General features: G+C 47.6%; 1 protein-coding gene across 1 annotated transcript in view; it reads left to right on the top strand.

The window, feature by feature from the left end:
- Nucleotides 1–27,815, top strand: part of LOC119969114 — a 358,923-nt gene that overhangs the window by 58,373 nt on the left and 272,735 nt on the right. The window contains exons 3-7 of the mRNA XM_038802328.1: nucleotides 5,751–5,877; nucleotides 6,216–6,696; nucleotides 15,528–15,636; nucleotides 16,628–16,732; nucleotides 27,484–27,617. Coding sequence (XP_038658256.1) covers nucleotides 6,656–6,696; nucleotides 15,528–15,636; nucleotides 16,628–16,732; nucleotides 27,484–27,617 — 389 coding nt within the window. The 5' untranslated portion in view covers nucleotides 5,751–5,877; nucleotides 6,216–6,655. The remainder of the gene's footprint in view (nucleotides 1–5,750; nucleotides 5,878–6,215; nucleotides 6,697–15,527; nucleotides 15,637–16,627; nucleotides 16,733–27,483; nucleotides 27,618–27,815) is intronic.

The raw sequence follows: 27,815 nt of genomic DNA, 5'->3' as shown, positions 1-27,815 counted from the left end.
GCTAAGCGGCGGTCCGGGTTTAATCGGACGAAAGAGGTGCTTTACAAGAAGAAGATTAAGTTCGGAATGTTGCAGCCTGCGCGCCTGTGGGTAACTTATTCGGACCGGCATTATTATTTTGATTCCCCGGAGGAGGCGTGGGCCTTCGTGCGGACGGAGAAACTGGACTTGAACTAGGGGTTGGGGTTTGCGGGGTCGGTTGTAATACTTTATTGCTGGATTCTGCTGTTGCTGTGTTCTCTTTTTCTGTACTTTTACAATTTTGACATGGTTATTTATGGGGGGATTGTTCTGTTATGTTTTTTGCTGTGGGGCATTGTTTGAGTTTTGTATCTTGCGGGGAGGGTTGGGGGGGTTTGTTGTATTCTATGTCGGGTTGGGGGTATAAGACCATAAGACATAGGAGTGGAAGTAAGGCCATTCGGCCCATCAAGTCCACTCCGCCATTCAATCATGGCTGATGGGCATTTCAACTCCACCTACCAGCATTCTCCCCGTAGCCCTTAATTCCTCGCGACATCAAGAATTTATCTATCTCTTTAGTATAGGGTGGGGCTGGTATTTGGGCGCTACATCAGAAGGGTGTGGTGGGGCAGTGCGAAAGCGCGGGAAAGGGGAATACCGGGTTGCTGTTGGCAGGGTCAGGAAGGAGCTGGTGCGGGCCGGGTGGACAGAGGTGAGGTGTTGTCTCTGTGGGGACTGGGTCGGGCAGGGGGTGCTGGCCTGGGGCGGCTAATGCGAGCCGACGGGGGGTGGGGGGGGGGGGGGGGGGGGGGGCGGGACGCCCTCTGATCCGGTTGGTCACCTGGAATGTGAGAGGATTGAATGGGCCGGTGAAGCGGTCGAGGGTACTTGCTCATCTGAGGGGGCTAAAGGCAGATGTGGCAATGCTTCAGGAGACCCATCTGAAGGTGGCGGACCAGGTCCGTCTGAGGAAGGGATGGGTGGGGCAGGTTTTCCACTCTGGGTTGGATGTGACGAACCGGGGAGTGGCGATTCTGGTGAGGAAAAATGTGTCGTTTGAGGCATCGGAGGTGGTGGCGGATAAGGGAGGTAGGTATGTTATGGTTAGGGGTAGGCTACAAGGAGAGACGGTGGTACTTGCTAGTGTGTATGCCCCAAATTGGGACGACGCGGGCTTTATGAGGCGTATGTTGGGACGGGTCCCGGATCTAGAGGCGGGAGGGCTGATCATGGGGGGGGACTTCAATACGGTGTTGGATCCTTCACTGGATCGGTCCAGCTCTAGGACGGGTAGGAGGCCGGCGGCGGCCAAGGTACTGAGAGGGTTTATGGACCAGATGGGTGGGGTGGATTCATGGAGGTTTGTGAGGCCGAGGGCACGGGAGTACTCTTTCTTCTCCCACATACATAGAGTCTACTATCGGATAGACTTCTTCGTGGTGAATAGGGGACTGATTCCGAGAGTGGAGGAGGCCGAGTATTCGGCCATTGCAATCTCCGACCACGCTCCGCATTGGATGGAGTTGGAGATGGGGAAAGTGCGGGTCCAGCGCCCATTGTGGCGGTTGGATGTGGGGTTGTTGGCGGAGGAGGAGGTGTGTAGGAGGGTCCGGGCAAGTATTGAGGGGTACCTCGAGGTGAATGACACGGGGGAGGCTCTGGTGGGGGTGGTCTGGGAAGCCCTGAAAGCAGTGATTCGTGGGGAGCCGATATCCATCCGGGCACACAGGGAGAGGAGCGAGAGGAGTGAGAGGGATAGACTGGTGGGAAGGATGCTGGAGGTAGACAGGAGGTATGCAGAGGCACCAGAGGAGGGACTGTTGGGGGAGAGGCGCAGCCTGCAGGCTAAATTTGATTTGCTGAACACTAGAAAGGCGGAGGCACAGTGGAGGAAGGCACAAGGGGCAGTGTACGAACATGGTGAAAAGGCGAGTAGGATGCTGGCTCATCAGCTCCACAAGCGGGATGCGGCAAAGGAAATTGCTGGAGTGAGAGACAAGAGTGGGAATGTGGTGCGGAAGGTGCAGGAAGAGCAGGTGGAGGGGTTGGGTGCGCCGATTGAGCTGGAGGAGCTAGTTAAGGGGATCGGGCAGATGCAGTCAGGGAAGGCACCGGGGCCGGATGGGTTCCTGGTGGAATTTTATAAAAAGTTTGTGGACCTAGTGGGCCCCTTGCTGGTGCGGACACTTAACTTTGCCCCCGACGATGTCTCGGGCGCTGATCTCGTTAATCTTAAAGAGGGACAAGGACCCCCAGCAGTGTGGTTCATACAGGCCCATATCTCTCCTCAACGTAGATGCCAAGGTGCTGGCAAAAATCCTGGCCACCAGGATAGAGGACTGTGTGCCAAGGGTTGTACACGAGGACCAGACAGGGTTTGTGAAGGAATGGCAGCTGAACACAAATGTTCGGAGATTGTTGAATGTCATCATAATGCCGGCGATTGAGGGGGAGGCAGAGATAGTGGTGGCGCTGGATGCGGAGAAGGCCTTCGATAGAGTGGAGTGGGGGTACTTATGGGAGGTGTTGGGGAGGTTTGGATTTGGTGAAGGGTTTATTAGATGGGTGAGGCTGCTATATGAGGCCCCGATGGCGTGCATGGCCACGAATGGGAGGAGGTCGGAGTACTTCCGGCTTTACCGAGGGACCAGGCAGGGTTGCCCCCTATCCTCCTTGTTGTTTGCATTGGCAATCGAGCCGCTGGCGATGGCGTTGAGGGATTCAGAGAGGTGGAGAGGTTTAGTGCGAGGTGGAGCGGAACATAGGGTGTCGTTGTATGCCGATGACCTGTTACTGTATGTGGCGGACCCGGTGGGAGGGATGCCGGGGGTGATGGAGCTGCTAGCTGAGTTTGGGACCTTTTCAGGTGTTTGTGGTGCACCCTGGAGACCAGGAGGAAGGAATTGGTAGGCTCCCGCTTAGGCGGGCAGGGGAGAGTTTTAGGTACCTGGGGGTGCAGGTGGCCAGGGACTGGGGGACTCTTCACAAACATAATTTCACCAGACTTGTAGATCAAATGGAGGAGGAGTTCAAGAGGTGGGACATGCTGCCATTGTCATTGGCGGGGAGGGTGCAGTCCGTCAAAATGACGGTGCTTCCGAGGTTCTTGTTCTTCTTTCAGTGCCTGCCCATCTTTATCCCCAGGGCCTTCTTGAGGAGAGTGACTAGCAGTATTTTGAGCTTTGTGTGGGCACATGGGACTCCGAGAGTGAAGAGGGTTTTCCTGGAGCGAGGGAGGGGTAGAGGCGGGCTGGCGCTGCCCAACCTTTTGGGGTACTAATGGGCGGCCAATGTGTCAATGGTGCGTAAATGAGTGGGAGGGGCGGCGTGGAAAAAAATGGAGATGGCGTCATGTAGAGGTACGAGCCTGGGTGCCATGGTAACGGCGCCGTTGCCGCTCTCCCTCGAGGTTTACCACGAGCCCGGTAGTGGCGGCGACCCTAGGAATCTGGGGACAGTGGAGACGGCATAGGGGGGAAACAGGGGGCTCGATGGAGGCTCCACTGGGTGGCAATCATCGGTTCATCCCGGCGAACAAGGATGGGGGATTTAGGGGGTGGCAAAGGGTGGGCATCAGTAAATTGAGGGACCTGTTTATTGGCGGGAGGTTTGCGGGCCTGGGGGAACTGGAAGATAAATTTGGGCTTCCCCAAGGGAACATGTTCAGATATTTGCAGGTAAAGGCGTTTGCTAGGCGACAGGTAGAGGAATTCCCTTTGCTGCCCTCGTGGGGGACGATGGACAGAGTGCTTTCGGGGGGGTGGGTCCGAGAGGGGAAGGTGTCGGACATCTATAAGGTAATGCAGGAGTCGTCAGTGGAGGAGCTGAAGGCTAAATGGGAGGGGGAACTTGTGGAGCAGATAGAGGACGGGACTTGGGCGGATGCCTTGGAGAGAGTCAACTCTTCCTCTTCATGTGCGAGGCTTAGCCTCATCCAATTTAAGGTGCTGCACCGGGCCCACATGTCCGGGACTAGGATGAGTAGGTTCTTTGGGGGTGAGGACAGGTGCACCAGGTGTTCGGGGAGTCCAGCGAATCATGCCCATATGTTCTGGGCATGTCCGGCACTGGAAGAATTCTGGAAGGGGGTGGCGGGGACGGCGTCGAGGGTGGTTGGATCCAGGGTCAAACCAGGGTGGGGACTCGCGATTTTCGGAGTTGCGGTGGAGCCAGGAGTGCAGGAGGCGAAAGAGGCCGGTGTTCTGGCCTTTGCGTCCCTAGTAGCCCGGCGGAGGATCTTGCTACAGTGGAAGGACGCGAGGCCCCCAAGTGTGGAGACCTGGGTCAATGACATGGCGGGATTTATAAAGTTGTAAAGGGTTAATTTTGCCCTGAGAGGATCAGTACAAGGGTTCTATAAACGGTGGCAGCCTTTTCTGGACTTCCTGGCTCAAAGATAGGTATCTTGGTCAATAGCAGCAGCAACCCCGGGGAGAGGAGAGAGAGAGAGGGGGGGGGGGGGGGGTGTTCCTTACTATATTTTATTTTCGCTACGGTTATGTAACTTAACACTGGGTTAACTTAAGTTGTTGTTAATATGTTGGGTTGTTCATTGAGGAGGGGCGAAAGTTTATGATTGTTGTTATTACTGTTAGCGTTGGAATTTTAGTATGGTTTGATGTTGTTGTGTAAACTCAAAATTTTTCAATAAAAATCATTTTTTAAAAAAAGAAAGGGTCCAGAGGAGATTTACCAGGATGTTGCGTAGTATGGGGGGAAGATCTTATGAGGAAAGGCTGAGGGACTTGAGGCTGTTTTTGTTGGAGAGAAGAAGGTTAAGAGGTGACTTCTTTGAAGCATACAAGATGATGAGAGGATTAGATAGGGTGGACAGTGTGAGCTTTTTTCCTCGGATGGTGATGGTTAGCACGAGGGGACATAGCTTTAAATTGAGGGGAGATAGATATCGGACAGATGTCAGAGGTAGGTTCTTTACTCAAAGAGTAGTAAGGGCGTGGAATACCCTGCCTGCAACAGTAGTGGACTCGCCAACATTAAGGGCATTTAAATGGTCATTGGATAAACATATGGATGATAATGGAATATTGTAAATGGGCTTTAGATTGGTTTCACAGGTCAGCGCAACATTGAGGACCGAAGGGCCTGTACTGCGCTGTAATGCTCTATCTTTCTATCTATCTATCTGGATATTTGAAGTTAAATGGTTTAATGCCGAAGTAGAGTTTAGAAAAATGATAAAAGATCTCATTGAAATGTATAAAATTCTGACAGGACTGGGCAGACTGGATGCAAGAATGTTTCCCTTGGCTGTGGGGTCCAGAACAAGGGGTCCTGGCCTCAGGATACCGGGTAAAACATTTAAGACTGAGATAAGGAGAAATGTATTCACTCAGAGGGTGGTGCATCTGTGGACTTCTCCATCACCTAAGACTGGAGAGACCAAGTCACTGAATGTATTTAAGAAATAAATAAGTAGATTTCCAGATCCTAAAGGTATCAAAGCATATGGGGAGGGGGCGAGTATGGCTTTGAGATAGAGGATATGTCATGATCACATTGAATGGTGGAGCTAGCTGAATTGCCTACTCCTGCTCCTCTTTTTCTACAATTCCGAAAGCTTGCACCCCTGTTGTCTATACATATATATTTGTCCAACCATGATAAAACTACTGCCAACAATAGTAGCTATTTTTAGGATATTTGAACTCATATGTCATCAGACTACTAGTCCGGGTCCATGAATTACTAATCCAGTAATTTTACCAATATGCTAATATGCCCACAGTGACATTTTCTGATGTGGAAAGTATTTCTTTTTGATCCAGTGGCATCAATATCGAGCCGTGTCAGTCTTTGTGGGAAGGTGCTGCCAACAAAGATACATCCAACTGAACAGGAAACAATGAAATGAAAAGTGGAACAAGCAAAAGGGTGATGTGGTGTGAATAAAGGGTGAAGTGAATCCCACGACCAAAACTTACTTTCAATTGGAAATGTTGAAAATTGAGACGCGACTTTTACTTACTTTAATCTGCACCTGTTATTTTGGTGACTGGCCCGTGTTTACGTGGCTATATTTTTACAAATTGAATTCGATACGACTTAGCCCAACCCTCCAGAATTCGTGAACTGAAATTATTTATCTTCCTTTTGCTGGTTATGTGTCGAGTACCCAGAGTGATGAGCAGAACCGAGTTCTTGTTGTTTTAGTTACTTTTATTGTCAACATTTTTGTAATTTTTTAGCATTGAGAGTTATTTCGCCAGTCTTTTTTTCATCTTTGATTTCAGGCCCCAACTACAAATTGGATCCAACATTCTGCGCAAGAGGAGAATTGCTGGAGCGATGAATATGCTGGAGGAACCGGGCAAGCGGCGCACTGCCAGCCGAACCGAGCCGGGAAAGGGTGATCAATGACGGCCGAGGATCCGGGCCAGGCTGTGCGGCTGAACAGTAACGGCCGAGGGAGCCTGGCCAGGCTGTGCGGCTGTGCAGTGATAGCCCAGGATCAGGGCCAGGCTGTGCGCCTGCTCAGTGATGGTCGAGGGATCCGCGCTAGGTTGTGCGGCTGCGCAGTGATGGTCGAGGGATCCGGGCCAGGATGCACATGATGGCCGAAGAGCCGGGCCAGTCCATGCGACTGCGTAGTGACGGCCGAGGAGCTGGGCCAGTCCATGCGACTGCACAGTGACGGCCGAGGAGCCGGACCAGGTTGTGCGACTGCGCAGTGATGGTCAAGGGAGCCAGAGTGATGAGGGGCAGAGTGACACGGTACGTAAAGGCACCTTTGTAAACAACGGCAAGAAAGGCTGATATTCCATTTTCTGTTTTAGCTTCCTTTCCGGGACACATTACCCGGAAACAACGGGCAAAGCTACCTCAAATGGCAGAGTAATTGTACCGAATGACAACAGGGTTAGCGCGTTGCGCGATAAAGCTGAGGAAAGATAATTGACTTGAAACATTTGTCAGGGGTCTGCGGGTTTTTTGTCCGTGAACTCTGCGTTCGTCATCGTTATTACCCCTCTGATTCTGACTATGCTTCAGGATTTAGTGCAAGCGCAGATGGATGTGGAAGGCCTTAATTGGCGGTGTGTAATCTCGGCTACAACGTCCCCCCCCCCCCCCCCCCCCAAATTGATTTAGGGAAAAGCTGCCCTTTTCCAATTTCCCATCACCGTTGGAAAGCTCATTAAAAATTAAGCCTCACTGGGTAAGATGTAACTCGTTTGTAATGGCCATCTGTGCAAAGGTGTTATATGTCTCGGTTATGATTAATTATTAGAATTTTTAAGCTCGACTCCTGGAAATTTTAAGTGTTATTAATGATATTGCAGCTTCTCCACACCATGTCTATGTCCCAAACTTTATTTGGCTGTATGTTGCCCATGGAAATAAGGAAATAGCAGACCGACTGAATAATTATTTATACTGACAGAAGAAAAGGCCAGCCTGCTAGAAATCCTAAGGAAACTGATACTGAATCAGGGACAAGGAGTCACCAAATTTTTAAAAACAAAACAGTAATGGAGAAATTCATGGTACTAAAGAGTGATAAATACTCAGCACCAAAGTGTTTCCGTCCCAGGGTTTTTATAAAAGGAACAAAAAGAGAAAATGTTGGGAAAACTGCAGATCTGGCAGCATCTGTGGAGAAAGAAAATAGAGATAACGTTTGAAGTCAGTATCACTCCAAACTAACAAAAGCTAGAAAGTGATAGATTACAATCTATAAGAATGGTGTAGCAGCTAGAGCTCTTTATAAAAAGACATTGCGGATGCCTTAACTATATTAGAACAAAGAACAATACAGCACAGAAACAGGCCCTTCGGACTTCCAAGCCTGTATGGCCATGATACCAACCTTTGCCAAAACACTCAGCACTTCCTTGTGCCATGTCCCTCTGTATCCATCCTTTCCATGTGTTTGTCAAGATGCCTTTTGAATGCCGTTAATGTATCTGACTCCACAATCTCCCCAGGCAACGCGTTCCAGGCACTCACCACCCTCTGTGTAAAAAAAAAAAACCTGCTCGCACATCTCTAAACTTTGCCCCATGGACCTAAAACCTATGCCCCCTGGTGACTGACCCCTCCACCCTGGGAAAGAGTGCCTGCCTATCCATGCCCCTCATAATTTGTGGACCTCAGTCAGGTCACCCTTCAACCTCCGTCTTTCCATTAAAACAGTCCGAGGCTATTCACCCTCTCCACATAGCTAACATCCTCCAGACCAGGCAACATCCTGGTAAACCTCCTCTGCACCCTCTCCATAGCCTCCACATCCTTCTGGTAGTGTGGCGACCAGAATTGTGCACAATATTCCAAGTGCGGTCTTACCAAGGTTCTACACAATTGTACCATGATTTGCCAATTTTTATACTCTAAGCCTGTCCAATGAAGGCAAGATTTCCGTATGCTTTCTTGACTACCTTGTCCACTTGTGTTGCCACCTTCAAATATCTGTGGACATGCATGCCCAGATCTCTCTGACTTTTTATATTCCTAAGAGTTTTGCCATTTACGGTATATTTCCCCTCTGTTAGACCTACCAAAATGCAGTACCTCACATTTATCCAGATTAAGCTCCATTTGCCATTTCTCTGCCCATAGTCTTCAACCTATCTATGTCCTGCTGTATCTTCTGACAATCCTCAACACTATCTGCCACTCCACCAATCTTGGTGTCATCCACAAACTTACTAATCAGACCGGCTACATTTTGTTCTAAATTGTTTATGTACACGACAGACAACAGAGGTCCAAGCACAGATCCCTGTGGAACACCACTAGTCACAACCTTCCATTCAGAAAAACACCCTTCTACTGCTACCCTTTGCCTTCTGTGACCGAGCCAGTTCTGTATCCATCTTACCACCTTACCTCTGATCCCATGTGACTTCACCTTTTGTACCAGTTTGCCATGAGGCACCTTGTCAATGGCTTTACTGAAGTCCACGTAAACAACATCCACCATCCACCCCTTATCAATCATCTTTGTCACCTCAAAAAACTTGATCAAGTTAGTGAGGCACGACCTCCCCTTCACAAAATTATGCTGTCAATCGCTTATGAGTCCATTTGTTTCCAAAATGGTATAAATCCTGACCCTGAGAATTCTCTCCAATAATTTACCTACTACCGACATGAGGCTCACTGGCCTACAGTTTCCAGGCTTATCCATGTTACATTTCTTAAACAATGGTACCACATTAGCTATTCTCCAGTCCTCTGGGATCTCACCTATAGCCAATGAGGATACAAATATGTCAGTCAAGGCCCCAGCAATTTCCTCCCTTGATTCCCTCAGTATTCTGGCATAAATCCCATCTGGCTCAAGAGACTTATCTACATTAATATCTTTTAAAACACCCAATACTTCCTCCTTCTCGATGTTAGCATGATCCAGACTGTCCACACACCCTACCCAAGAAACATCTTCCAGAAAGTCCCTTTCTTTGGTGCACACTGATGCAAAGTGCTCATTTAGTACCTCTCCCATTTCCTCTGGCTCAACACATAGATTCCCCCTACTGTCCTTAAGTGGTCCACTCCTTTCCCTGGCCACCCTCTTGCTTTTTACATATGAATAAAAAGCTTTGGGATTCACCTCAATCCTACTTGCCAAGGACTTTTCATGACCCCTCCTAGCCCTCCTAATTTCAGTACCTTTCTACTTTCTTTATACTCAAGGGTTTTGAATGTCCCCACCGTTCTAGACCGTACAAAAGTCTCCTTTTTCTTTTTGACGAGGTTCACAATATCCCTCGTTATCCAAGGCTCTTCCAATCTTCCAAAGTTCTCTCCATTTGAGAACCATTCTTTTGATTGGGAAGTTGTACATGTCACTCTGATATTTAAGAAATGGCCAATTAAAATGGACTCGCCAAATGGTAAAGCCTCGACCAATTAAAATGGACTCACCAACCAATCAGCAGCCTTTTCTCCCGTGATTTAATTTGTTGATTGTGGAAATTTTCATTCTTGCATTTGTTCTGATGAGTGCAAGGTGAAATACCGCAGCAACATGTCTCTATTTTCAACGATATTGTGCTTCCAAGCAGCATTTTCTTTACACTTTCACATATGTGTCACTGGCAAGGCCAGCATTTGTTGCTTATCCCTAATTGCCTTTGAACTGTATGGCTTTCTAGATCATTTCAGAGGACAGTTAAGTGTTAAGCATATTGCTGCGGGCCACACTGGGGTAGGAGTGCACAGCAGCATGGTGGCGCATTGGTTTGCACTGTTGCCGCACAAAGCTGAGGACTCGAGTTCGATCCTGGCCCAGATTTTTTAAAAAAGGATTGCAGATTTTCTGCCCTGAAGGATATAAGTTAATCAGCTGGGTTTTTATTATAGTTTGATAGTTTAATGGGAACTACCACTGAGACTAGCTTTATAATTCCAGATTGGTTAATTGAATTTAAAATCCATCAGCTGCTATGACAGGATTTGACCCATGTCCCCAGAGAGTTAACCTGAGCCACAGAATTACTCGTCCAGTCATACTATCATAAGCAAGAGAATTAGCACTGGGAGAATGTGCAAACTCGACATAGACAGTGACCCGGGGCCGGGATCGAACCTCAGCATTGTGAAGCAGCAGTGCTAACCACTGCACCACCGTGCCGCCCCAGGCTAAAGTTGAAACTTGCAGAAGTGAAGATAAATTATGGACCTACGAAGGAAATTGGCTGAACGGAAAGCCTCAGACATTGGGGATAATGGATAGGTACTCTAATTTACAGAGCATGCCTAGTGGTGTCCCACAAGTATCTGGGTTGGGGTCTCAATTATTCACTGTATACATTAATAACTTTGGGATAGAAAACCACATAACAAAATTTATCAATGATCTAAATTGGTGGTTTTAAAACACTGAAGATTCCAGTGGTCTAGTTGGGTAGGCAGAAGTGTCAATGGTCAGGGCAGCATGGTGGCGGAGAGGATTAGCCCTGTTGCCTCACAGCGCCGAGGTCCCAGGTTCAATCCTGGCTCTTGGTCGCTGTCTGTGTGGAGTTTGCACATTCTCCCCGTGTTTGTGTGGGTTTCACCCCACAACCCAAAGATGTGCAGGGTAGGTGGATTGGCTACACTAAATTGCCCCTTAATTGGAAAAAAATGAATTGGGTACCCTAAATTTATAAAATAAGAAAAAGTGTCAATGGTGTTCAGACTGGAGAAGTGAGAGGTAATGCATTTGGAGAAGGCAAACAAGGGAAAGTAATGCACAGGGAAAGTAATGCACAATAAATGGTAGAATACAAGAGGAGCAGAAAACACCCCTAAAGGTGGCAGGAGAGATAAATAAGGTGGTCACGAAGTTATCTGGGTTACTTGCTAATATTAGTTGACGCATGGAATGAATATAAGAGCTCTGAGATTATCCTAGAACAATATAAAGCACTATTTTGGTCACAGCTGGAGTACTACATGCAATTGTAGTCACTGCTCTAAAGGAAAGATGTGATTGCACTTTAGAAGCAGTTTATAAGGCTGTTGCCTGGACTGAGAATATTAATTACAGTATGAAGAAAAATTGACGGGCAGCACGGTGGCACAGTGGTTAGCATTGTTGCCTACGGCGCTGAGGACCCGGGTTCGAATCCCGGCCCTGGGTCACTGTCCGTGTGGAGTTTGCACATTCTCCCCGTGTCTGCGTGGGTTTCGCCCCCACAACCCAAAAGATGTGCAGGATAGGTGGATTGGCCACACTAAATTGCCCCTTAATTGGAAAAAATAATTGGGTACGCTAAATTTAAAAAAAAAAAAAAAATGAAGAAAAATTGACCAGGCTGGGCTTTCTTTGGAACAGAAGCAGCTGATGGGAAGTCTAATATGAAGTGTATAAAATTGAGGGGTTAAGATCCTCTTGGTTGAGGAATTCATAATCTGGGGCATAAGTTTAGGGTAAGAGCTCAGGGGTTTAGTGGGAATTCAAGGGAAAATATTTGCATTCAGAGAGGGTGGTGGGGGTCTAGGACTCAATGCATGGATGAATGGTGGAGGCAGAAACCTGCATAATGGATAGAAAATACTTGGATATGCACATGAAGTGCTGTAACGTCCAGTGAAAATAAGCAACAGTCCATGTCCATATGCAGCAAGACATGGGCAACATCCAGGCTCAGACTGATAAGTGACATGGGTGCCACATAAAAAACAATCTCCAACAAGAGTGAATCCAGTCATTGCCATTCAATGTTAATACCATAATCAAATCCCCAATTTCAACATCCTAGGGGTCACCATTGACCAAAAGCTGCTGGCCGAGCCGTATGAATGTTGTGGCGTCTGGGGTGAGTTACTCACTCCTTGACTCCCTGGAGGTTCTCCACTACTTGCAATGTACAAGTCAAGTGGTGTGATGCAATACATTCTATCACCTGGGTTGGTGCAACTGCAACAACACTCAGGAAAGAATTGCAAAATTGACCTGGACAAAAAAGGCTACTTTTTGGGCCCTATCCATAATTTTATATAGCCTTTTCCTCCCTATCAGAGTCGCTGCAGTGTGTACTCCTTTGGGATGCTTTGTCAGCAGTTTTCAAATCTGTGACTACCACTGAGAAGGACAAGGGCAGCAGAATAACGTGAAAACCAATTTCTGTTCCATTCCATGCTGACTTGGATATATATCACCATTACTTCCTTGACACCAAGGTCGAAGTCTTGGAACTCCCCAACTAATACCCAATGTGACCTGCAGTAATTCAAGAAGGCAACTTACCACCACATCCCCAAGGGCAATTAGGGAGGGGCAATAAATGTTGATCTTGCTAGTGGTGCTCATCCCCTGAATATTAATTGACCAAAAACAGTTTTTAAGTGAAAGCTGACTTTAATAATTCTTATTTATAAGTTGCACTCAGTTGGAGCTCTTTGTCGGAGGATATCAGGGGAACCTATTCTACTTCAGTGCCTCCCTACCCTGTCCCTCACCTCAGTCCGCAACTTCTCTAGTGTAGGTTATATCCTGTCTTTGTAAACTGCAACTGCCCCTTTATAACCCTTGAACTTTATTTTGGAGTAAGAATTTGCTCTTTTTACAGATTAATTTTAGTATACGTAGCCCCATTATGACAGAGGAGGAAGTTTAGTATTCGTTTGAAACCAAACACTGGGGAAAGTAGTATCCTTGTTGCATAACTTTCACATGCAAAGTATATTGCTATTAATGTACTTTTTTAAAAAAAGCTTCTTCATTATTAAAGTGCAGTTTTTTGACATTGTATCCGGTTATTTGTTGTGGCCCATCCTTACAAAACGTTATAATAAATTCATGTTAATTTATTCTTACGGCCTTTAGTTAGAACCCCTTCCCAATATCCTAACTTCATTTTTTTTACTGAGGAACTGAAGCTTTGGTTTAAGTGAAGAACTATGAATGAAACAACCTTTTGTGGTTTAGGTATAAGCCAAGTCTTTGGCATGGAACCTAAGACCCACAGTATGGCGGAGTATAATTGGTTTTAATACTTTCAAACTAACTTTTCTGATGGTACTGCCTTTTAAGTTTCAATTCCTGCTTGTGATAGAGTGGGTTTGTGTTCAGCACCATTTCCTAATTTTGTAAAAGTTGTCATCAATGTAAAATGAAGAAAACTGGTTTATTCTTGTCTTATTTTAACCAATGACAGTGAATGAAGGAAAAATACACTCCAAAAGTAAAAACAGTAGCTAATCATTGGAACATTCTTCTATGCCGGTAATTGCCATCCTACTTGAAAGTATTGACATCTGGTCTGAAAACTGTGCAAGTAACTTATGCAGTTTCTTGAATATGAATAATCACTATGAATAATCAATTGCTTAATATCAAAATTAGTCTGGCCGTGGTGAAATATAAGCATCTGTCATTAATGTGGGAGGCCTTGAGTAGTCTCAAGCTATTAATCATAGAATTTACAGTGCAGAAGGAGACCATTCGGCCCATCGAGTCTGCTCCGGCCCTTGGAAAGAGCACCCTTCACCCTATCCCAGTAATCCCACCTAATCGTTTTGGACACACTAAGGGCAATTTGGCATGGCCAATCCACCTAACCTGCACATCGTTGGACTGTGGGAGGAAACCGGAGCACCCGGAGGAAACCCACGCAGACAATGGGAGAACATGCAGACTCCACACAGACAGTGACCCAAGCCGGGAATAAAACCGGGGACCCTGGATCTATGAAGGAATTGTGCTAACCACTGTCCTACCATGCTGCCCAATTAAGTTTGCACTTGGTTAAATGTGGAGTTGATAACTTTTTTATTGCATTCTTAACATGTGGGAAGACATTTCCAAATATATTTTTTTAAATTTAGAGTGCCCAATTATTTATTTTCCAATTAAGGGGCAATTTAGCGCATCCAATCCCCCTAACCTACACATCTTTGGGTTGTGGGGGTGAGACCCATGCTGACACTGGAACAAGCTTCAAACTCCACATGGACAGTGACCCGGGGCCGGGATTGAACCTGAGTCCTCAGCGCCGTAGGCAGCAATGCTAACCATTGCACCACTGTGCCGTCCCAATATTTCCAAATATTAAGGAAGTATAAAAACTGTGAAGGCGGGAGGTTGAAGGAGTAGTTCTGAAACCAAGAAGGGACATGGGGAGTTGGAGTGAACTAGGCCTAAAATTTCAGATGAACAGTGGAACAGAGGGAAAAGAGTAACTAGGTATTGGGGAGTGGAAGCTTAGTGTAAAAATAATCCAAAGGCAGTTGCACCAATTAGGATGAAGCCACTGAATTATAAGAATTAATTGGAACACAAGCAGACTATTTAGCCCCTTAAACATGTTCTACCATAAAATTAGGTAACGCCTGATATGTACCTTAACTCCATCTACCTACTCACCTCCACCCCATTTGGTTCCATAGCCCTTAATACCTTTTGTGTAAAAAAATCTTATTGATCTCTGTTTTTAAACGTTCAAACGACCAAGCTTCAGCTTTTTGAGGTAGATTTCCATTGCCCTTTGTGTGAGGAAGTACTTCCAACATGACCCTTGAGTATTTGGAAATGCTCTAATTATAGGATACTGGCTGTTAACCATCTTAAGCTCTTTAGCTGTCAGTAAAATATTGATTGGTCACTGGGCTAAATGGTTGCAGAAATGACGTATCACAGATTTGAAATATTTTGTGCAGTAATACCATATTGGGACCGCAGTACATTCCAGAGTGTTTTACAACCGTTGGATCACATCTTGAAAGCAATTGCTTTTGTTAGGTAGAAAAATTCAGCAACTAAGCTTTACATAGGGTGCCACAAAAGACAAGAAATAACTGCCATAAACCTGTTAAGTGACATTTTCATGTGCTGTCAATGTTTTGAATTTAAAAGAGCAACAGGATTACCTGATAATAGTGTTAGGAGAGCAATATTGGACTGGAGACCAGGATAATACTGTTCTTTAGCATCTGATCTGTGCAATACCTGAACAGATAGTTGGGCTTTGGTTCAATAGCCCCATCGCAAGGAGATGCAACTCTTTCAAGACTGCACTGAAATGTCAGGCCAGATTGTTTTTAAATTGAGGTCAGTCAGCTATGACTGACCTCAATGTATGTTTTTATGTATATTACATTGTATGTAATTTCTTTAGAGAGATGTCATTAAAATGTGGATTTTGCAAGCAGAAAAAGGAGGATGTATTCTGTGGCGAACTACTCCTTTCTCGGGATCGTCAACTGGTAGTTCACCGCAAATGTCTGGTAAGTGTGTTTCTGTTGGGTCATGAACTAAGGAAATTATATTTTGTATGTTTTAAGTTTTAATACTAATTTAGTTTCACAGAAATGCATGGAACAATACCCCTTTTCAGTGATTGCGTTCCCACCTTCGGGCCAGGAGGTACAGGAATGTGCTCCAGACAGCCTTGGCAAGTGGAGACAGGAGCTTTGGCTCTGAATTCTGAGATAACGTTCAATGGGATACTCGTATCCAGTAGATATGGGTACCCTCCCCCAATCATTCTTGAGTTGTGGGAGCCTTTCACTGTCTAGAACAACCATCTTTCCCATTGATAAGGTAGTTATGGCCATGAAATAGGTGTTCATATCGCAACCTGCTAGACTGAATCATTATGCAAATCCTCCTATGAAGAGAAGAGTGCAAAGATGCAAAGCGAGAACTGGAATACATTCCTATGACTTCTGGTGGCGGCCATGGTGTGAGTGGTCACACACAGGGCAGCTCCTGCTTGAAGGTGTAGAAAAGAGCTCTTTTTTTACCCAAAATTGGATGTAACTTCAATGGAAAAGTGTAACAAGGTTGGAGGAAACGTTCCCTCCCATGTCTGCTGGTTACGAAACGAGTGGAAAACCTGACCCACCCGTCCCTTTCTTAGCCTAACCTGGTCCTTCATCCAGAGGTGCGTCTCCTGCAGAAAGACCACCTCCGCTTTTAAATGCCTTAGGTGCACAAAAACCCGAGATCTTTTCACCAGTCTATTGAACCCTCGCACGTTCCATGTTATTATCCTTATCGGGGCATACGCCTCCATTCCCCTTTACTTGATTCTTGAGTATTAAAATCATTGGTATAAACCGTGGGATCTCATAGTTTTATCCTTTTTGTAAATTATGGGAATTTTGAATTTTTTGTTAGGTGTTTGTGGTCTCTACAGGAATCGTGATGCAACAATTACTCGCTGAAGATGTCAGTTATGTGGTTTATTGAACTGAAGTTTTCCATTTTTTCCAGCTGTTTTCTTCTGTACCCAAGGAATCCAAACGATCCAAGAATGAAAACCTTTGTGGCAGTTCACTGCCTGCTATTAAAAGGAAATTACAGAAAGTCACTAAAATGGTAAATTTTGTTTTACTTAGGAGAATATTAAAAATATAGAAGTTTTAATTTTTACCTTGGATGCAGAGAAGTAACACTTTGGTTTCTAACAGGAATGTGACAACAGGATGTAGCACAAGTACAAGAACTCTATCTGAACTGAAATCAGTAGTGTTTTCAGTACATTTCTTGATATTTCTTTTTTTTAAAATAATTTTTATTCAAATTTTCACATTTTCACAAAAAAAGAAAACAGTAACAGAAAATTCAAAGAACAAATAGAACAAACCCCCCCCCCCCCCCAAATATATACAAAAGAGAAACAATAAATAGACGCCAGTCGTTAGTGAAGATTCAACCCAAAACAAAAACAAAGAGACTCCCCCCACCCCCCTCCGGGTTGCTGCTGCTGCTGACCTTTTGATTTTACCGTTCTGCCAGGAGATCTAGGAATGGTTGCCATCGCCTGAAAAACCCCTGCACTGACCCCCTTAGGGCAAATTTCACCGTCTCCAATTTAATAAACCCCGCCATATCATTGATCCAGGCCTCCACGCTTGGGGGCCTCGCATCCTTCCACTGAAGAAGAATCCTCCGCCGGGCTACTAGGGACGCAAAGGCCAGAACACCGGCTCTTTCGCCTCCTGCACTCCCGGCTCCACTGCAACCCCAAATATTGCGAGTCCCCAGCCTGGATTGACCCAGGATCCTACCACCCTCGATACCGTCCTTGCTACACCCTTCCAAAACTCCCCCAGCGCTGGGCATGCCCAGAACATATGGACATGGTTTGCTGGGCCCCCAGAGCACCTAACACACCTGTCCTCACTCCCAAAAAACGGACTCATTCTTGTCCAGGTCATATGAGTCCTATGCAGTACCTTAAACTGTATGAGGCTAAGCCTCGTACATGAAGAGGAGGAGTTCACCCTTTCCAGGGCATCCGCCCACGTCCCCTCCTCAATCTCCTCACCCAGCTCCTCCTCCCATTTACCTTTCAGCTCCTCCACCGAGGCCTCGTCTACCTCCTGCATCACCTGGTGCACTTCCGGGATCCTCCCCTCTTCAACCCACACCCCCGAGAGCACCCTGTCCTGAACCCCACACGGCGGCAGCAGAGGGAACCCCGCCTCCTGCCGCCTGACAAATGCCCTTATTTGCATGTACCTAAAGGTGTTCCCCGGGGGAGCACAAACTTCCCTTCCAGTTCACCCAGGCTTGCGAACTTCCCGTCTATGAACAGGTCCCCCAGCCTCCTGACACCTGCCCTGTGCCAACTCAGGAACCCGCCATCAATTCTCCCCGGGACAAACTGGTGGTTCCCCCGTATCGGGAACCCCATCGAGGCTCCCACCTTCCCCCTGTGCCGCCTCCATTGCCCCCAAATGTTGAGGGTAGCTGCCACCATCGGGCTCGTGGTATACTTCATTGGAGGGAGCGGCGGCGGCGCCGTTACCAGCGCTCCCAGGCTCTTGCCCACACAGGATGCCATCTCCATCCTCTTCCATGCTGCCCCCTCCCCGTCCATTACCCACTTATGCACCATCGCTGCGTTGGCAGCCCAATAATACCCATAGAGGTTGGGCAGTGCCAGCCTCCCCCTATCCCTGCCCCGCTCCAGAAACACCCTTCTCACCCTCGGGGTCCCGTGCGCCCACACAAATCCCGTAATGCTCCTGTTAACCCGCCTGAAAAAGGCCTTCTGGGATAACGGTGGGGAGGCACTGGAACAGGAACAGAAACCTCGGGAGCACCGTCATCTTGACTGACTGCACCCTACCCGCCAGAGACAGCGGCAGCATGTCCCACCTCTTAAACTCCTCCTCCATTTGCTCCACCAGCCTTGTGAGGTTAAGCTTAGGCAAGGCCCTCCAGCTCCTGGCCACCTGAACCCCCAAGTACCTGAAACCCCTCAGCACTTTTCAGTGGGAGCCTCCCAATCCCCCCCTCCTGGTCCCCCGAGTGTATCACAAACAGATCGCTTTTCCCAAAGTTAAGTTTATACCCTGAGAAATCCCCAAATTCCCCGAGAATCCCCATCACCACCGGCATTCCCCCCACCGGGTCCGCCACATACAACAAGAGGTCGTCCGCGTAGAGCGACACTAGGTGCTCCGGATCAGCCCCCTCCAATCCCCCGACTCCCTCAGCGCCATAGCCAGGGGTTCAATTGCCAGCGCAAAAAGTAGGGAGGACAGGGAACACCCCTGCCTCGTCCCTCGATATAATCGAAAATACTCCGACCTCCTCTTATTCGTGGCCACACTCGCCATCGGGGCCTCATACAACAGCCTCACGCAACTGACAAACCCCTCCCCAAACCCGAACCTTTCCAACACCTCCCACAAGTACCCCCACTCGACCCTATCAAAGGCCTTCTCCGCATCTAGCGCCACCACTATCTCCGCCTCCCCTTCCACCGCCGGCATCATTATAACGTTCAAGAGCCTCCGTATATTAGTGTTCAGCTGCCTCCTCTTCACAAACCCCGTTTGATCCTCGTGTATAACCTGCGGCACACAGTCCTCAATCCTCATGGCTAAGATCTTTGCCAACAACTTGGCGTCCACATTCAAGAGTGAAATCGGCCTGTATGACCCACACTGTCTCGCTTAAGAATCAAGGAGATCAGCGCCCGAGACATCGTAGGGGGCAAAGCCCCTCCCCTCCCTTGCCTCGTTAAAGGTCCTAACCAACAGGGGGCCCAGCAGGCCTGCATACGTCTTGTAAAATACAACCGGGAACCCATCCGGCCCCGGCGCCTTCCCCGACTGCATGTTCCCTATCCCTTTGACCAGCTCCTCAAGCTCAACTGGCGCCCCCAGACCCTCCACCCGTCCCTCCTCCACCCTCTGAAATCTCAGCCGGTCTAAAAAGCGCCCCATCCCCCCCTCCTCCGCCGGAGGTTCGGACCGATATAGTCTCTCATAAAAGTCCCTGAAGACCCCATTAATGTCTACACCCCTCCGCACCACATTTCCTCCCTGATCCTTAACACCATCTCCCTGGCCGCATCCCGCTTACGGAGCTGGTGTGCCAGCATCCTGCTCGCCTTCTCCCCATACTCGTACACCACACCCTGAGCCTTTCTCCATTGAGCCTCCGTCTTTCTGGTGGTCAACAAGTCGAACTAGCCCGAAGGCTGCGCCGCTCCCTCAGCAATCCCTCCTCCGGGGCCTCTGCGTACCTCCTGTCCACCCTCACCATCTCCCCCACCAATCTCTCCCTTTCTCTCTGCTCACCTCTCTCCCTGTGGGCCCGAATGGGAATCAACTCTCCCCGAACCACCGCCTTCAGCGCCTCCCAGACCATCCCCACTCAGACCTCCCCATTATCTTTGGCCTCTAGATACCTCTCAATACATCCTCGAACCCACCCCCTCGTCCGCCAGCAGCCCCACCTCCATGCGCCACAATGGGCACTGGTCCCTCTCCTCCCCCAGCTCGAGGTCCACCCAATGCGGGGCATGGTCCGAAATGGCTATCGCCGAGTACTCAGCGTCTACTACCCTCGCAATCAGCGCCCTACTCAAAACGAAAAAATCGATCCGGGAGTAGGCAAATCGCAAACCTCCATGGATCCACCCCTCCCATCTGGTCCATAAACCCCCTCAGCACCTTAGGCGCCGCAGGCCTCCTACCCGTCCTGGAACTGGATCGATCCAGTGGCGGATCCAGCACCGTGTTGAAATCCCCCCCCCCATTACCAGGCCCCCCGCCTCCAAATCTGGAACCCGGCCCAACGTGCGCTGCATGAAATCTGCATCATCCCAATTTGGGGCGTACACATTGACCAGCACCACCCGCTCTCATTGTAGTTTGTCGCTCACCATCACGTACCTCACGCCGCTGTCTGCCACGACACTCGACGCCTCAAACGACACCCTCTTCCCCACCAGGATCGCCATCGCCCGGTTTTTTGCATCCAGCCCCGAATGAAGCACTTGGCCCACCCACCCCTTCCTCAACCTAACCTGATCCGCCACCTTCAGGTGCGCCTCCTGAAGCATAGCCACGTCTGCCTTCAGCCCCCTCAGGTGCGCGAACACGCGGGACCGTTTAACCTGCCCATTCAGTCCCCTCACATTCCAGGTGATCAGCCGGATTGGAGGGCCACCTGCCCCCCTCCCCCGCCGACTAGCCATCAACCTTCCGTAATCCGCCATCCCCGCTCAGCCCGTTCCCCACAGCGACAGACCCCCATCCCGACCCCCTCTACATGCTCCAGCTCCTTCTTGGCCGTTCCAGCAGCAACCCGTTATTTCCTCCCCCCCCCCCCCCCTCCCCCAACCACTCTTCCCCCCTAGCTGTGTAACTCCAGTCATTGTACTTCCGTAAGTCAGCTGACTCCTGCTGACCCCAGCTGCTCCCGCCACCCCAATTACCCTCCCCAGCGACACACACCCATTCCCCCATCCCAAGCCCCGCCCCCCCGACCCAAAACGCGGGAAGACAGGCAACAGGGCCGGGAACCCCACCTAAACCCGCAACCAGTGAAATAATACAAGTCCCAACATGATATGATAAAACACCCAAGTAAACAGATAACAGTCCCGAAAAGCAGACAAGAGAAAACAGAACAGCAAAAAAAACATCGCCCAATAGAACCAAAACGAAAAAAGCGGAAGGATATCAAGGAGGACAAAGCCTCCGGGCTGTGTACAATGTTCCCCAGCCCCCAGTCTTCAGTTCAAGTCCAGCTTCTCTGCCTGAACAAAAGTCCAGGCCTCCTCTGGGCAATCAAAGTAAAGTTGGCGGTCTTTATAGGTGACCCACAGGTGTGCCGGCTGCAACAGGCCAAACTTGACCCCCTTCTTGTGGAGCACTGCCTTCGCCCGGTTAAACCCAGCCCTTCTCTTCGCCACCTCCGCACTCCAGTCCTGGTAGATCCTGATCTCTGTGTTCTCCCACTTGCTACTCCTCTCCCTCTTTGCCCAACGAAGCACAGACTCACGGTTGACCAAGCGTTGAAAGCGGACCAGCACCGCCCTGGGCGGCTCGTTCGGCCTGGGCTTCCGCAGCAGCACCTGATGGGCACCCTCCAGCTCCAGGGGTCCCCGGAACGACCCCGCGCCCATCAGCGAGTTCAGCATCAGGACCATGTAAGCCCCCAAATCCGAACCTTCCAGCCCCTCCGGGAGGCCCAACATCCGCAGATTCTTCCGGCGGGAGCGATTCTCCATCTCCTCCATCCTTGCCAACCATTTCTTGTGAAGCGCCTCGTGCGACTCCACCTTCACCGCCAGGCCCAGGAGTTTGTCCTCGTTCTCCGAAGCCTTCTGCTGCAGCTCATGAATCTCCGCAGCCTGAGCTGTCTGAGTCGCCCCGAGCCTGTCCAGCGAGGCCCTCAACGGCTCCAGGATCTCAGCCTTTAATTCCTGGAAGGAGCGCAGCAGCAGCTCCTGCTGCTCCCTCGCCCACTGCTGCCACGCTGCAGGTTCCCCGCCCGCCGCCATCTTGTCCTTTCTGCCTCGCACCTTCTTCTGCTGCAAAGTTGATTTTCTGGTCGCTCCACTTCTAGTCCAGCCCGCTGAGCACAGTGGCTGCGTTCCCACCCGGGGAAAAGCCGAATCAGCGCCGTTGGGGGCCCTTAAAATAGCACGGGAGTCCAAAAATAGCGGGAGGTACCGAACGTGCGGCTTAGCTCCGCATCGCTGCAACCGGAAGTCCCGTCCCCGCTTCTTCAATGGCCTTGGTGAGATATTTTCACAGTTGTTCCCTCTGCTGCTAGAATTCAGCTTTCATAAAGGCCCTCAAGTCAGCCCTTCCCCCGCCTGCATGCTGGAAGAGGCTTTTATCTTTGCTGCAGTTTCAGCCAAATCTTTCACTGTTTCTGCGGGTCTGGTAACCAAGAAACATACCATTCCTGGGGGAAAGTACTCCTCCAACATTCACCTACGCCTTTCCATCAAAATTCCATCCCGTATTGATTAAAAAAGAGCTCTTTTCTGTAACCTTAGGCAGGAGCTGCCTTGTGTGTGACCACTCACTCCATGGTGCACACCGGAAGCCCCATTTCTTGATATTTCTAAAAATCTTCCAGAGAAGGAGGACATTTAGAAGGAGGTGTTTGAAATTGTGACGGGTTTTGCTAGAGTAAATAAGGAGAAACAACTTCCACTGGCAGGAGGATTAGTAACCATAGGGCACAGATTTGAGCTTAAAGGGAAAAGAACCAGAGGAAAATTCAGAGTGTTTTACACAGTGTGTTATGATATGGAATGCACTTGGTAATGAGAAGCTGATGCTATAATATATTTTCATGTATATATAATTAAAAAAGAAAATCAAGATATACTCCAAAAGAGGGCCCCGCTTCAAATATAAGCATTTTTAGAAACTGGAAAAAGCCATTACCCCATCAAACCATTTTCCACACGGCAACCCCACTTAATAGGTATCTTTTATGTTCAGACAAACTTCAATTTAAATACAGAATCAATCACGATAGAAACACGGTAATAGCTTTCCAATTAACAGTTAAAACTGTTCCTAAATTAAAGGAAAAAACTTGAACTGACTATCTACACCTGTGACTGTATATTGCAATGAAGTGACCCAATACAGTTCAAATGCCACTTATAAATAAAGTTAATAATGAGAGTTACTTGCTTCTCTGTGCAGACCTTTAGAGAGACCCTCTCAGGAACAACCTGAAAATCTTTCTGTCTTGTCAGACTCAAGTCCTATAGCAAACTGCAAAAGTACAGACTCCCATTAATGACATCATCTGTATCTCAAGTATAAGGCATTCTCCAGTCTCCTCCCACTAAGATGCCCCATGACCTGCTTCGCTAGGACTAAACATAATCCCTCAAATTATCTCACCCCAGGGAACGTCAAAAAATCAAAACAAGGGTGAGCACAACTCAACCGGAGAATCTCGGGAAAGCTCTCCAGCGAGCCTCCCGACAGGCTCCGCGCCTTGTGAAATTCACGGAGTCCCACAAGATGTTGGAGTCGGAATCCCGCCTGAAATGGGCAGGACCGAATGATGCTCGCGGATGTAGGTTGTAAACTCACTTACGACTTACTCACCTGGAGTCCACCGGTCTCCATCGATTCACTGGCCTCCTCAGAGAAGCTGCAGCTGGGTGCCGATCAGTGCTGGTCTGCACAAACGTGGACCGTGGGTGGGGTGGGGGGGGGGGGGGAGATACACCTCCCCAGAGCTGAGAAAAGTGACTTAAGGTCATTGAACAGCGGTGGGAAACCCACCAGCAGAGCCGTTGGGAAACTCCCTGAAAAACCCGGCGCAAGTTAACTTGGAAATTCTTTGGGAGAATCATGCCCAATTTCCATTAGCTTTCTCTCTAAATAAGTAAGTGGTTAAAATCAATGATTACTTCACCTTTACAATCCCTTAATCATAGCTTTAGCAGACATCCTGCCTGTATGTATTTGAACCAAGGGTTTTAAATAACATTACAACAAAATATAACAAACAATAAACAACAATTTATTCCATTCATCATGAGTCAAATAACTCTTTCTGCAACCCTGCCTAGCTTATCCTATGAATGTGCGAATTGAGTTGTTGCATATAATTGTGGACTGATTGGAAGTAATTCTGAAGAGTTTTAATAGATACTTGCAGAGGCACATAGTATATTCCAACTGCCTTTCGAGGAAAGCAGAGTTAACTTGGCAAGAGTGGCTTCTTGCCCAGGTTCAAAAAAAGCCATCCCGTAAATAGTAAAGTCTGGGAAGAACGTGTACTCTGTGCTTTTGCTTCCATGCTGGTGATAATTTGTGTTGGTTGTTAGGAGGGATGTTATGTTCAAGCTGGAGCTTGAAATGTGCGTTGATGGTTGAGGTACAGTGCCTGGGAAAGGTGTTTATTGCATTCCATCTAAATTGCCCAGGAGAATGGCCTTTTGAGGACAGAAAGTGTCTGAGCCAAAGAATTTTCAGGTTCAAAACTGGAGACTTTCTTTACTGGACCGACAAGGTTTTCTTAGTTAGAGAAATTTGGGACTTATTCCCGTCTCTTTTGATGCAAGAATCATAAAGCTTTTAACCCATTAGAACATAGAACAGTACAGCACAGAACAGGCCCTTCGGCCCTTGATGTTGTGCCGAGCCATGATCACCCTACTCAAACCCACGTATCCACCCTATACCCGTAACCCAACAACCCCCCACCCCTTAACCTTACTTTTTAGGACACTACGGGCAATTTAGCATGGCCAATCCACCTAACCCGCACATCTTTGGATTGTGGGAGGAAACCGGAGCACCCGGAGGAAACCCACGCACACACGGGGAGGATGTGCAGACTCCACACAGACGGTGACTCAGCCGGGAACCGAACCTGGGACCCTGGAGCTGTGAAGCATTTATGCTAACCACCATGCTACCGTGCTGCCCCTCCTAAAAAAGGGCCTTCGGGATAAGGATGGGGAGGCACTGGAACAGGAACAAACAAAAACCTCGGGAGCACCGTCATCTTGACTGACTGCACCCTGCTCGCCAGTGACAGCGGCAACATGTCCCATCTTTTAAACTCTTGCTCCACCAGCCTTGTAAAGGTTAAGTTTGTGTAGAGCCCCCCAGCCCCTGGCCACCTGGACTCCCAGGTACCTAAAGCTCCTCTCCGCCCTTTTTAGTGGGAGCCTACCTATCCCCTCCTCCTGATCCCTATATATATATATATCTACGGTTTTTCAATTGTATATAGAAAGACTCACATTTATGTAGCAGCTTTCGTAACCACGATGTCATAAAGTGATTTACAGCCAATGAAAATGTTTTGAAATGTAGTTAATGGTGTGATGTAGTAAATGAGACAGCCAATATCTGTGCAACAAGCTGCCAGAAAACAGTAATGTGGTAATGACCAGATAGCTTGTTTTTGTGATATTGACTAAGGGAGAAATATTGGTCAGTACACCAGAGATAACTCCCTGTGCCTGTTCAAAGAATATAGTGCCATGGGATCTTTATCATTTATCTGAGAAAGCAGATGAGACCTCAATTTGCCGTCTCATTGGGGTGGTTGCAACTCCATCGGTGCTCCACTTGCTCAGCACTGCACTGGAGTGTTGTCCTTAGTTTTTGTGCTCCAGACCTGGAGTGTGACTTGAACCCACAAACTTTTGATTCAGGCAAGCTTGCTGCCAACTGAACCACGGCTGACACACAAGAAGGAACTATGGGCCATTTAATCTGATAATACTGACTGGGGAAAATGCTGGAATCCATTTAGAAAATGGCAGCAGGGCACTTGGAAAATCTTAATATTGGGCAGAGTCAACAATTCTTTTTTTTAATAAATTTAGAGTAGCCAATTATTTTTTTCCAATTAAGTGGCAATTTAGCGTGGCCAATCCACCTAACCTGCACATCTTTGGGTTGTGGGGGTGAAACCCACGCAGACATGGGGAAAATGTGCAAACTCCACACGGACAGTGACCCAGGGCCGGGATTCGAACCCGGGTCCTCAGCGCCGCAGTCCCAGTGCTAACCACTGCGCCACATGTTGCCCTAGAGTCAACAATTCTGAAAGGAAAATTGTATTTGACTGATCTATTGGAGTTTTTTAAGGATATAACTAGCAAGATAGGTAAAGATGAATCATTGGAGGTAGCATGATTGGAGTTTGAAGGCATTCAATCCAATTTTACTCACAAGGTTGTTGCACAGAATAGTGGGCCAGATATTTGGGGTTATAATATTGGTGGTGTTTGGGATTGGATCAAGGATAGAGAAGAGGATAAAGAGTCATTTCCAAGCTAGGGAACTATTGCTAGAGCTGTGTCGTACGGATCAGTGTTCGGGCCTCAAATATTTTCAATCTATTTTAATGACTTGGATAAAGGGCGGAGTGTAATGTATTCAAATTTGTTGATGGTGCAAAGCCAAGTGGTAAACTAAATTGCGAGGAGAGTATAAAGTGCTAGAATATAGGTGGTTAACCTGAGAGGTTAGCTGGTATCAGCTGACTTCAGACTGTTTGTTCACATTGGTTGGTGAGAATATAGAACAAGTAAACTATCAAATGGCATTCTCCACGTTTTAAAAAATTATTGCATGGGATGTGAATGTTGCCAGCAGAGTGAGCATTTGTTGCCCCTAATTGTCCTTGAGACAGCAGTGCTGTTCTGCAAAAGCTAAACCTGTCGGCCTCAGAGTATTCATTAATATATTGAGCTTGGCAGCTTTCTATAGCTTGTTCTTTTACCCACATTTAAATGATTTTTAATCATTTAAGTGTCCTCTTAACACTTCAGCAGACAGCACTGAAAGCCCAATTCTTTACATCATTGATAGAAAATTGAACTAGATAATGTTTCAACTATCATAGGTTCTAAACAACTCCAGGTATAACCGGCTACAATTAGACTGCTTCATGGCTGTAGCCAGAATTCTCCACCCTGCTGGGTTCAGGATTATTATGGCATGTTTGGGAAAATATGTTGGTGAAATTTCATTTACAGAAATGTTTCAATGGCAGAAATTACTTTTAATAATATAATAGTATAAGATAATAATCACTTATTGTCACAAGTAGGCTTCAATGAAGTTACTGTGAAAAGCCCCTAGTTGCCACATTCCGGCGCCTAAGTAACTAATTAATGTGAGCAAGGGACTCATTGACTCATTAACTTTTTAACAAGTGTTTGGCTTTCTGTGTTCCTTTTTATATTTAAATGACAACTAAAACTGTCTGACTCTAATTTTTAATGTGTTAGTTGGCCTCATCAATTGTTGTACACTTGAGCTTTGAAGATGAAAGAGAACATTTTTGTGGACTTTTCTGTCTATGTTTAGAAATGCAGTCATTGTCATCGGACTGGAGCTTCTGTGAAATGTGCTGTAAGGTGCTGTAGGAAACTCTATCACTATCCCTGTGTAAAGAGTGATAATGGTGTGATCAGTGAAAATAAAATCCATGAAGCTTACAGGTAAAGTGCTCTTTTCCAGTAATTGCTATTAAACTTGGTAAAGCTCTGTCAGTGACTCAATTTAATGTATTTGTCTCTGTAATTTAAAATAAAACAGAAAATACTCAGTAGGTTGCGCAGTATCTGTGGAGACAGAAAAATGAGAAAAAAAGAGTTAACATAATCAGTTAAACTATGCAACACCTTAATATTACTGAA

Source organism: Scyliorhinus canicula, chromosome 7 (genome assembly GCF_902713615.1).
Source record: "Scyliorhinus canicula chromosome 7, sScyCan1.1, whole genome shotgun sequence".
Taxonomy (NCBI): Eukaryota; Metazoa; Chordata; class Chondrichthyes; order Carcharhiniformes; family Scyliorhinidae; genus Scyliorhinus; species Scyliorhinus canicula.
The sequence above is the reverse complement of the archived record's forward strand: the minus strand, read 5'-3'. Positions and strand labels throughout refer to the sequence as shown.